The sequence below is a fragment of the Carlito syrichta genome, unplaced genomic scaffold (genome assembly GCF_000164805.1).
Source record: "Carlito syrichta isolate Samal-C Ts95f unplaced genomic scaffold, Tarsius_syrichta-2.0.1 Scaffold308054, whole genome shotgun sequence".
In the NCBI taxonomy this organism is placed as follows: domain Eukaryota; kingdom Metazoa; phylum Chordata; class Mammalia; order Primates; family Tarsiidae; genus Carlito; species Carlito syrichta.
In genome coordinates, this window is record NW_007252150.1 from 113723 (window position 1) to 126795 (window position 13073).

The 13073-nt window shown below is 36.5% G+C and overlaps 1 protein-coding gene across 1 annotated transcript in view; it reads right to left on the reverse strand.

Annotated features, from left to right (window-relative positions):
* LOC103267212 (semaphorin-5A-like) overlaps nucleotides 1-13073 on the reverse strand; it is a gene marked incomplete at its 3' end in the record, with an annotated part of 229540 nt that overhangs the window by 107254 nt on the left and 109213 nt on the right. Inside the window, exon 4 of the mRNA XM_008064817.2 lies at nucleotides 5764-5809. Within this exon, the coding sequence (XP_008063008.1) occupies nucleotides 5764-5809 (46 nt within the window). The remainder of the gene's footprint in view (nucleotides 1-5763; nucleotides 5810-13073) is intronic.

Sequence of the window (13073 nt, forward strand, 5' to 3'; positions counted from 1 at the left end):
CCAGCACTTTGGGAGGCCAGAGTGAGAGGATTGCCTGAGCCCAGGAGTTCAAGACCAACCTGGGCAACATGGTAAGGATTCGTCTCTACAATTAATAAAAAAATTAGCTGGGTGTGGTGGCATGAACCTGTAGTCTCAGCTACATGGAAGGTAGAGGTGGAAGGATTGCCTGAGCCCAGCAGGTCGAGGCTGTGGTAGCCGTGAGCATGCCACCACACTCCAGCTTGCACAACAAGCAGAATGAGATTCTGACTCAAAAAATAAAGATGGGGGGTGCTGTGAGCCACCGTGCATGACTGTGCTTCGATGAACAAGTAAGATGGTGCTCACCTTGACCTAAGGAAGGGAAAATAGGAAGTATGCACTAAGGGAAGGGGTGTCCACAGTCCTCCTTCTACAGCCGGGAAATGTGCTAACTGCTGGACCTGGAGTATTAAATGGGATTCCATGGTAGTTGACAGGAGAGGATGTATGAGGTCTCCATGGGGATCACAAAATGGAAGAAAACAACGAAACAGTGTTCAACACCTGCGATCTCATCACTGTTGCTAAACCAACGTCAAGGCAGGTGAAGAATTTGAGAAAGAGCAGTATGGAGAAGACAGTTGATTGACTTGTAATGAGTGAACATATCAGAGTCAGGAACTGCCTGTATTGTCCTAGAATCATTCTCTGGGGTGAGAGTATGCACATGTGTGTGTTTTAGGATGCCTCGTTTCTTAAGGCTCTAACCTCTCTTTACAGTTCTTTTTTTTTTTTTTTTCCTTAAATTTAGGAGCAAAAACATTTCATCAATGTTCAGTTCAAAAAAGATTAGGAAAGAGTAAACATATTATTCAATACCAAGGGATTAAAACTTGTACAGGCATTTGTTTTGGCTTTACCACCTACCAGGTAAGCTAATCTAACGATCTAATCTAATACTGGTCAAAGAGTAATAAAACATACTTCACAACACACAGAGTGAATTTTAGTATAAGGCAGTAAGTACTAGTTATAAACAAAGGCTATGAAATAAAGGTCATGAAATGCTTCAGAGGGTCATCAGCCAACGAGGCACAGGATGAGTTACAAAGTGGTGATATCTTAAGGAAAACTCAAAGACTGACTGTCTTTTTCTCCATTAAAGAAGAAGACAAGATGAAGTAAAGGTGTTTAAGAGGGGACAGCAAGGGCAAATGCTTATAGGTGGGAAACAGCCCATAGTTTGTGAAAGGATATGCAGCAGACACAGTAGGAAGTGCTCCCAGGAGATGGGGAGACCCAGGGATGCAAGCCAATACGTAGAGGTGGACCCTAGTGTCCCACAGAGAGTAAAATCAAAGGAAGCCTTGCCCAGTGCTAAATCAAGATTGTTGTTGAACCTCAATCAATTTTCATTCTTTCTACTTTTCTTGAAATTGGTTGTCCATCTTGATCTCAGTTTTCTCATTTTCCACATTTAAACAATACTTTCCCATCTTTAGAGAGTAAGGGAAGAAGAAAATTATTAGTCTGAGATATACAAATCAATCCTCACAAGTCAAGGTGGAAAATAATACTTCTATGATGTAACAGAAGGCATAACATTCATAAACGCTCTGCCATTCATTTTCTACAACTGCACTGTCCAATCAGGCAACACCAGCTACCAGGAACACGTGTGTCCTGGCTAGTCCACATCTAAATGTGCTGGAAGAGTAAAATACACACTGGAGGGTGAAGACATAATACAGAAAAAAAATGAAGTGCAACATATCATTAATTTCTTGTAATGTCTTGAAATGGCACTATTTTGAATATAATGAGGTCAGTAGAGTATTATTAAAAGTAAATTTCCCCACCTCTTTATACTTTTTTCAATGTGACTACCAGGTAATCTTAAATGACCTATGTGGCTCACATTACTTTTCTATCAGACAGTCCTGTTTACAAGACCAGTGCAGTCCTTTGTTTACCAATGTGCTTATTCCTTTGTGTTACCCTTGGAAACAGTCATTTAAATTAAAATAAAACATTCATAGAAATCAACAAGACCTCTTTCCTGGAGACATGTAATAAAAATTAAAGTGTGTCATAAAGAATTTCCTGCTTTCTCTCTCTTCAGGCTAAGTAAACAGTAGGGTACAGAACCATGTACACATATCCAGAGACCAGAAATAAAGAAGAGTTGCCCTGGTTTGCACCAATGGTACAGTGATGTTTGACATCTGAGATCAAGGCTGTGCTTTCAAAGCCACCATTCAAAAGGTCACTATCTCCTGGCTTGTCCCTGTCAGCAGACTAGGCTCTCGGCAGGTGGTGATGATAATGGGCCTTCCATACTTTAGTAAGAGCACATCAATTCTGTCAATAGTCAAACCTAATTCTCACCAAAGGCAGCCAGGACAAAGGGAAGCAGTGAAGGGAAAAGTACATTTAGTTTCCATCTCCTCACAACAGGATCATATACATGTTTGTTAATGGCAATGCAGCTCTCTGCTTTTTATGTCTATTTATTTTGCTATAATGTCAAGAAAATTCTCAAGAATATCACAATGGGCTCTCATAAACCCTTCACTTAGATTCCCCTGTTAACATTGCATCACATTTGCTTTATTTCTTTTTATTTCATTTTATTTTTTATTTCTTTTTGTGTTTTTCCCTTTGCACTTGCATGTAGTATCTGCATATATAAAAATATATATATATACATGCATATATGTATATAAATATACATATTATATACTTTTTAAAGTCATTTAGGAAGAAGTTGCAGAAATGATATCCTTTCCTCAAATATATCATAGTAGGTTCTTTCAAAGAACAAAGACATTCTCCTATGTAACCACTTTACAGGGTTATCAAAAATCAGCAAATTAATAATACATTTCTACTATCTCAGCTATAAACGTTCAAATTTTTATAGTTGTTCCAAGTTACAATTTTGATCCAGTGTTGCATCTGCTGATCACATCTATTTGTTCACTTTATGATAGAATAACTCTTCATTCCTTTTCATATATTTCATGATTTTTTGATATTTGAAGAGTAGATTTTAATTTTTTGTAAGATGTCCCTCAGTTTATCTAATGGTTCCTCATGATAAGGTAACTGGTTATAATTTTGGTCATAATTTTTGGCTGAAATGTCATGGAAATTGTGCTATGTTCTTCTCAGTGAATCAAATCACTAGACTCTGCCCCATTGCTGAAGGTACCTTCAACTATGGAATATTTATGTATTTATTTAATTATGGAATATTTGCCTGGTTTCTTCACAAGTTACTATTTTTCCTCTTGTATTAATAAGTATGAAATAGGCAAGTACTATAAGACTATATAAACATCCTTGCCATCATCAAACACTGACCGATAAAGTTTAGCATTTGTTGCTTATTTTTGTCTAAATCAATTTCTAGTGTAATGGTTGCCAAATCATAGTTTTCTAATTAAAGCTTTCTTTCAATATTCATTAGTTGTAGTAAGAAAGAGTATCTCCTCTTACTTCATTTGTTTACTCATTTATTTTTGTTAGTATACACTCATTGATTCTTGCTTTATTAAACCTGTTATAATCTGCTATTATCAATATTTATTTCAACCATCAAATTGTCCCAGATTTCTTCAGTAAGTTCACTTGAAGCTAGTTCCCAAGTCCTTTTAAGACACCTTCATCATTTTTAGAGTATTTCCTTAATTTATGAAGCAAAACTATCTTCCACTCTCATCTAGGTCCCTGTCCAGCTCTGAAATCAGCCACTTCTCCAAGAAATGCTGTTTCCCTATAGTGGAGAATTATATTTAGAAACCAAGTACTTTATATTGTGTTTGCTACTGGAATGATAAATCTTCTAGATCCTCTCATCTGCCAACAGAGCTAAGAAATTAGGAAACAAATGAATGTGTAAATGAAAACATATATTTGTGAATACAAAAATCTATGCAGTCCACTTTTTGACACATACGATATGCCAAGCAGTGTATTATACCATAAGCATCAAAATGAGCATAACATATGGTTTCTACATGTTTTTTTATAAAATATTATCTAAACAGTCTTTAAAATTATATTTTGATTAAATTGTTGATCATTTTCATTTTTAATTGATCACTAAAAATTGTACATATTGATAATGCACAGCATGATGTTTTGATATATCTACGCCTTGTGGAATGGCTAAAGTAAGCTAATTTGCATGGGCATTATCTTATAATTTTTTGTCATGAGATCATTCAAAATCTACTCTCTTAGCAATTTTCAGGAATACAATACACTGTTATTTTTATTAGCTGTAGTAGTCATCATGCCCTACAATGAATCTCTTGAATGTATTCCTCCTCTCCTAATTGGAATTTTGTATCCTTTGACCAACATCTCCCATTACCTCCCCCACCTCCCAATTCTCTGGGAACCACCAGTCTACACTCTGCTTTTAAGAGTTTGTCTTCTGTAGATTCCACATCTAAGTGAGACCAAGCTGTATTTGTCATTCTGTGCCTGGCTTATTTTACTTAACATTATGTCTTCAAATTGCTGATCATTCTTATTTCTTATTAATAAATTCATAATCTGACCAATCAATCAACTCATTTAAAGACTTTGGGTATGCACTAAATTTCAGTAGAAAGACAATTCATTGCCAAATGTAACATTATTATTATGATAGAGAATTATTTACTTTTATCACATTAAAAATTGAAAACAATAAACATCTGTTGACAAATTACTATGCTTTATCTCTTTTGTATGTCTCAATTTTCACCATGATATTATGTGATTGATAGTGATGTGTAATCATTTCACAGATGAGGAAACCAACAATTGCTAAGAGTCATGGAACTAGATCACAAGTACAGGTCTATGTGTCCTCAAGACCCTTGCTTACTACCAGTATTCGCTTCACTTGTGGGATTGGATTATTTTAAGACCCTGGTGAGTAAAAGAACTAATATTAAAATCTAGCTCTAAAGTTTCTTGGATGCTTACAAGTACCAGCATAACAGAGATAATAAAATAATACAACTTCTTTCCAATCACCTGTTAGAGACTGGCAAAAGAAACAACATTAAATTGGTTAAAAAACTTTTTCCCAAACAATACAAAGTCCAAGGATTCTGGCATATTCCTCAGAGAGTTCCAGAATCTTGGTGAGAGAGATATTTGTGTCTTAACTCTTTTCTTCTCTAGGAGATCCTGATCATTGTACCCCTCCTAAAATACTAGAGGGCAAAGTGAGGTTTTGTGACTCACACCTGCTACTAAATTGAATATTCCATAAGCATAAGGATTTCAGGTTCATTCTCCAAACTGCAATGACATGAGTGGGTAAATTGCATTTATATCTATTATCAAGTATCCTTTGCTATTTGTGGCTTCTAATCCATACATTCATATTTATGTAATTATATGTGATAAAGAGAAAACAAAGTTGTTTTACAAGAATATGATAGCTGAATGCATTAAACTAAATAACCAATGATTACTTTAACTGAGGGGAAAGAAATCCTCCCAGTTTTCAGGTAATGTTCCTTGAATTGTCTATCATCTGAGGAAGAGTATATTAGGAATGTAGCCATGAAACTAAGAGGACCACAAGGCAGGAGGAAAAGGCTAATTAGGAATTAAAGAAGGTGGTGACTCATATCCAACAGGGCAGCCGTAGTCCTGTGGCCTGACTTGCTGAGGACATGAACCCCTGCTCTGCGTTGATTAGTTCCTTTACATACATCTGTCTTCATCCCCTCAAACAGTGAATTAATTGGGATGGAAAATGAAAACTTCAGAAAAATAAATTGCACCTACCTGGATAAGAGACAGATCCTCAAGCTGTAACCTGAAGAGGTAGTTTCTAAAAAATACAAAAAAAGAGCAGATTTATTTTTAATAGATCCAGAGAAGTTACAGTTTATAAAAATTTCAAGAACAAAGGGAGAAAAAGTAATGATTTTGACTGCAGAGGCAGCTTTCTGCTAAAAACATGTTTAGCACAGTTTTTCTTATACCTCAGAGTACAAAGAGGTATTCCAGGTGTCAACAGATGCACACCAGAGACTGGTGAGATACATAAAAGTGATGTGTATGTGTGTGTGTGTACGTGTGTGTGTGTGTGAGGTACGTCACCAACTGGTCTATATGAAATAGACAAGAGGACGTAGACATTCCATTCTGAAACTGAATTTAACGTAAGTAAGATCATATAAAGTCAATCTTAGTGACGCTTCATTTTTACTCATCACATTCACCATGTTTCATAATTAACATCTTCAATTTAACCCGTGGTCTGAGTCTCACAGTACTCTACTTTGTTGGATGGATTCAGAGTGTATTAAGTTTAGAAACATAACTTGTCAGACTGCATCCCCCAAAACTGATGCCATCAAGACTTTGGAAGAGTCAGCACTGCTGCCCAAGTGTAAAACAGAAAATCAAAGAAAACAAACTTTCCATTTTTCAACAGTGAAGAGGAAGACAGTGAAATATGCAACTGAGATCATCAAACATGAGGAAAAGAAAAACGTAAAAGTTAGTTACATCAGGCCTTAGACTATATTCTTGTCACTTTTAGAAACAGTTAATTGGCCTTCCTCATTATGGGATTTCTTTCTCTTTTTTTTTTTTTCTGACCTCTAATTGAAATCACAAGTGCCTCCTCACCACCATGGAGATGGGAGGTTGGGGCAGCAGCCAAGAAGGAAGGGAGGAGAAAGTCAGCCTAGACATGGACAATAATGGCAGGAAGACATTGGCTCATGATGGAAAGCAGACGCTAAAACACAAATGAGCTCAGGGAGGGATATCCAAGAAGCCAAGGGTATTGTTACGATGGGTAGATTCAAGGTTACTTCTATGGCACTAAGACAGAAATTTTCTAACACCAGTAAAGCAAACGCAGATTATTTTCACCATTGTAGCAAGGGTAGATATAAGTGCTGAACACAATGTCCTGGTAGAACTGACAAATGACAGCCAAGACAGCCCAAGGGCATAACCTTGAGAGAACCAAGAAATATCCCAATGGTTGCGGATAGAGCAAGAGACCACACAGCACCATGGAAACTGATATTCATAGCGCATGTATACATGCAGTGGCAAGATGAACCGGGACTAAATTTGCTTTGGGGATGGTCCCAGATATCACCTCCTGGGCACTCAGGTTTCTAACAGTTGGCTGCTTACCATAGGGGTACTGCCATTCAGCACTTAGTAAAAACTGCCTCCTCCAAACCACTACAATAACCTGTTCACCACACTCTTTCTGCCTCTCCAATTTAACCTCTGATACACTGCCAGAGGAGCTTCCAGAAGCACTCATTGGCACATGCCATCTCTACCACAAAGCCATCTGAGGAAAACTTCACAACTTTCCTGTCTCTTGTTACAGTTGAGTCATAGTTCTCTGTGCAGAACCAGATTAAGGATGTCTTTGAGGGGAGAGAATATCTCGGGAGGGTCTATTTTTATTTAGTTGGCACCATGACCAGGCAAAGTCTCCAACAGAAATGCCACCTGCAGGGGAATGAATATGAACTCAGATCGCGTGTGGAAGAGTATAGCAAAAGCTGCCAAGGTAAGCCTTGTTGGAGGCGGGCTAGAATTTCAAGATATGCCGGCCTCTCACCTGATGTGACATAGAAACCAGCATTCTCCTCTAAAGGAAACTGAAAATCTACACACACACCTGCATAAGTCTCTCAGAGAAAGAGCTTACAATGACACCAGGGGCATCATGAACTCCCTACCCTCACACCATTTCCCACTTAGTTTTCTGGCTTCAAGGGGCTGCTCATCTCCTGTGAGAGGCAGTGTTACCTGGTGGTTAAGAATATTCATGCAAAAGCTAGAGTTCTGCCAACACACAATCTCAGGAAGGAAGCTAAGCCACTCTATGCCTTAGTCTTCTCATCTGTAAAATGGGGCTCATAACCATACCTATCTCCAAGGGTTGTTGTGAGGTTTAAATCTAAAGAAAACACTTAGAATCATGTTTGCAACTTCTAGTTAGTTTGTGAAAAATGTTTAAATTGTCAGACACATTGAAATTCTAAGCATATTCTCCATTGCACAGGGAAAGGAAGGGAAAATCTGTCTTCCAGGAATCCCAGGGTATTGGCATAATTATCCCTGCCAGTTCACCTGTTGGGAATGTTGTCATCGGGGTTGGTGATGGTGCTGTTGGGTTTTTAGAAAAGGAGACAACATTGTTTATCTCATCACTGATCCTGGAACTAAGTTATCTCACTCTTTTTTTCAGCCCACTGTCAATTTTAAGACTTTTTCTGTAAATATTTACAATAAAAGAAACCGATCACATGTATAATCAATGAATTACTTAAGTACTAGGCTGATATCCTAAGGTTCGTTTCCTCTCTCTTTCTCTCTCTCTCTCTCTCTCACACACACACACACACGTGCATAGACGTGTTTACACAATAGTATCTGTCTCTGAGAACTTTCTTGAAAAAGTCTTCATATACAAAAGTAGAATGGTAAGTGCCCTCAGGCCACTGAGGAAAGAGAATGGCAGTATCCAAGATGCTCTGTAGAGCTCTGGACAGGACAACTGGAGATAAAAGTGCAAAGTCCTCTCTCTAATTGGGGAAGGGGTCAGAAGTATAAATATCATTGTCCACAACTCCTGGGGTGTTTGCAGGTGTGTCCCATGGAAGACAAAATATGCCACAGTCAATCAACACCTCCACAAGCAAATACAACTCTTCTGACCATTATTTTTCTGCTTCTCAGTGCCCAAGGGCCGTAAAGGTACCTCATCTCTCCAGAAGCATCACCAGAGGATTTCAACCATCTACTTCTCCTCCCAAATACCTGAGAACTATGCCATCCAAACCATGCCATCACTAATAACAAATCAATATGGCAGAGTCATTCAGTGGGTGAAAGAAAGGGACAGAGAAGAGGAGAATGCTTACTAGGAAAAATATCACAATTATTATGAGCTACTATCATCACCACCACCACCACCATCACCATGCCCAACATCCCAGAGAAGACATGAACCAAATAAAATTTGAACTTTTTCCTTTGGCAGTATTTTCTGGGTTACAAGATACAAGTTGGTGACTTTTTAAACTCATTCTCATTTTTTAAATCCAAAAAGGTCATAGAATCCAAGGATTCTAGAGTTAAGCTGTCATTAAAGACTATATACCCCTTCATTTGTAGATAAGAAAACTTTTCATTAAGAGATGCAATGTGTAGACTGGGTCTAGCGGCTCACACCTATAATCTCAGCACTTTGAGAGGCCAAAGCAAAAGGATCACTTAAGCCAAGAAGTTCAAGACCAGCCTAAACAGCATGGCAAGACCTCATCTCTATAAAAAATTAAAACATTAGTCAGGTATTCTGGTGCAGACTGAGGCGGAAGGTTGAGGCTGGAGTGAGCTGTGATCATGCCTCTGCCCTCCAGACTGGGTAACTAAGTAAGATTCTGTCTCGGAAAAAAATAAAATTTTTCTTAAAAAGAGGTGCATTGTGACTTTTCCAAGATTATGAGATTTAGAAAAGTCCTAGAATTAAAAGCAAACCCCCCAAGTCTTGATGTCTCTTGTCCCATTATGCCCCATGGCCTTACCAATTAGTCGTTCAATAGCAACCTTCTAGATTTCACCTGATCCAACAAAGCACATATACACACACACAGTACAATTATTTCATATTTTCGCTGTTCATTTACTAGAACATTTACAAATCATTTTCAGACAAGTCATCATGATGCTAATAAACTATTGACTCTAGGCAATCAGATTAGGGACCAAGATCTGGCTGGCACATTTGTCTCTTCATGAAGACAACAGCTTGTGCCTACTGGTATAGCTGGTGAAATGGCCTCTCTTTTTTCCCTTGTAATTTGGGAAAAATACTTAAAGAGTGGCCCTACTTTTCCGTTTATAAAATGAGGGAGCTAAACTATACAATGTGTCAATTTGTTTAAATAACACAAATTCCTAAAAGACTATGAACATTTTGGATATACACAATGCCTAACAGAGTTGGATGAATAAGTGGTCATCTAACAAAAAACGTTTTATCATGACAAATTTCGATAAATTTCTGAGAAGCACTTTCCCTCTGCTTTTAATTTTTCACAATTGAGTGACTTATTTTAAAATAATCTGAAATGAAACCTCAACATATAAAATAGGTAAAATAATTTTTTAATAGTATAAATTTATTTGATAAGTACTTATGTATAAGTACTTATTCAGCTAATAAAACTTTCCTAAAAATTTTAAAACTGCAGTTATCAGGATATTTTTACTGTCTTATATAGCCTCAACATCTATTTAATGTCTACGTCAAAGCCTGTTTGTTGGTTACTTTTTTGTTGCCATTTAAAAAAATGTATTTGATTCTTTAGGCACAGAGTTATAGGTGCTTTTAAATATTTGTTTAATAAACAACTACATAAAACCCAATGCCTTGCTGGATGTACATTTTAGTATCAACTTTATCTATTATAATTTTCAACTATTTTACAAATATTTTAAAAGATAAGCCATAAATGAAACATCTATGGAAGTTCCCAAATACCTCCCTAGTACCTAAGAATTTGACAAAACAGAGTGTGGATTCTACTGTTCTCACACCCCTTTCCTCAAATGGCTAGGCTCCAAATACAACTCCAAATGTACTTTTTAAAAAATACATTCCTATCCAGCTCGCAACAGGAGGGACCTAAAATCTCTCAAGACAGCTTGATCTATCACAGTTTAGGTCAACGACCTACGAAGTGAAAGGTTACAGAAAGAAAGAAAATCTTCTAAAGTGAATAAAAAATTGATATTCCCAGATGTTGGGCCACTCACACACTAAAGTAAGATAGATGGGACCCTGTGAATAGTGGTTCTCCAAGGTATTACAAAAGAGGCGATCATTTTATCTTGCAATAGTGAGAGAACAGAGGAGGGAAAACAATATACGTGGAGTTCACAAAAAAGGCCACCAGCCTTTCTAGCGTGAAGGAGTAATGCTCCTGGCTCCCAGCCAACTGGGAATGCTAACCAAATGTTGCACATAGGGTCTGTTCCTCTAATAGGGCCATGCTTTGAGTAACCCAAAGCATTTAAGTGGTCTCATTAATCTTCATAACACCCTTAACTGTAAATAAGTAGTAATAAGGAATATTGCCATTCCTCAGGGAAAATAGCAGTGGTGCAAGAGGTTAAGAGATTAGATTCTTAGAATGTATTAATTGTATCGCTTAGAGGAGAGATGCTGTTTCCATTTTTCTCCTCTCATCCCAGATGTACAAAGCAAGAGTTTAGCAAGGTGTAACAGTTGGGTTTTATGGCTACAGTAAATAAAAATATAAGTTTTTCTTCCCTTAGTATAGATCTACTTTTTTTTGTCAAATGTCTTAGAATAAAATGTGACATTGCACATTTGGATGCAATAAACCATATTCTTTTTAGGGGGTAATAAGATATGAGGAATACACAGATTCAAAAGACTGAATAATTGAAGTCACAAAGCTATTAAATTTGGCAGACGCAAAATGACAATATTGAAGCCAGTTCATCCTTCCCACTAGACAGCCGAGGGAGTTTTCTCCCTCTTCACTGGAGTTGATTTCTTATTGACTCTAGGACTGAATAACTCATTCCCTGGTCCCATCACTTCCCCCAGTGGCCTATTAGCATCAAATCACTAAGCACAACAATATATCCTCCGAGGTATCAGTGGGGGCCTTAATAGATGAAGTTCATTTGTATCTTCATGTAAAGTCATAAAATTCAACTGGCATTAAAGAAAAGGTTGAGCCATCACAAGCATATTAACTAAATGACTCATTTCATCTAGAGACACTATAAAACTTAACTTTGACCTCCATAAATTATGAAAGACAGGTGTTTCAAAATGACATTCTCTTAGAATAACTCAATTGGTCTCTAATGAATATGACTATAAAATCAAAGAAAAAATTCCAAGTTCTTATTGAATATATGAGTTAGAGTCTTGCTTAAAACTGTGGAATAAAAGACCAGAATAATTAAGGAAGGTTGGTTGGTATTTTGTACTAAGAGAAAATGGAAATAGACAAGCAAGTGAATCTATTAAAAAAAAAAACATTTTAACAGCAGTGATAGAAAATTTTTGGTTGTTTAATAAAAGTTTAGACCAAGGGGTGATGATTGTGAAACAATCCGAAGACAAAAAATACACTCACAAACTATCACCATTTGGGTAAGTCTGAGAACTGACATCTATAGAAAACCTAGTCCCACCTGTGACTGCCAGCTTCTTCCTTTCCGTGGTTTCCTCTCTGCATGTTTCCATCCAAAATGTTGTCAACATCTGACTGGCCCAGGGTTGGAAATAGTGACATTCTAGATAATGAGCAAAGTTTCAACTAAACTGATAGACCTGAAAATTAAAAAATTATTTTTGACTTTGAAGCTAGGTGAAAATAGTAATCATATCCTTTCAAACAGAAAATGCTTCTATAAAATTATTTTAATTAGCTAAAGATAAATATTTCACAATCATATCAATAACCATAAAAAGACTTAGTGTAATCATGTAGCCAACTCATGTAGCTCACCAAATCTAGCTGTAATTGCTATTTCCAAGACTTTTCTTTATACTGATTGAATATAAGAAAATTCTAACAGTTTTTTTTTTGCAATAATAACTATCCTAAACATTGTCTCTTTTATGTAGTTTTTCACAAGTTTTTGAGGTTAATTAAATTTCAAAATTATACAGCTGTTCCAAACAGTACAGCATTATATTTAGTTAGATCACATTTAAATCAATTTTTGATTTTTTTATTTTATTGAAATATAAAGCGTGTTGACAAATGTATAATATAGTCATGTTATTAGCTAACTCCTAAGTCAGAAGTTTTTCTACCCTCCTTAAAATTAATAAATATATTTTCTTTGGGCTATAAAAATTTAAAATAACTCATTTAGCTTTTGTTGTTACTATATGTATCCAGTACCTTCTCTCCAGAATCATATTCTTTTATTCCCTATCCCCAAAAGGGCATTTAAAAGTCTTGGCTTATTAGAAATAACTTTTCAAAGAATAGATGAAAACAGAAATCAGTACTTTGATGGTATTCTTATATGTTTAAATCTCAAGATTGGCT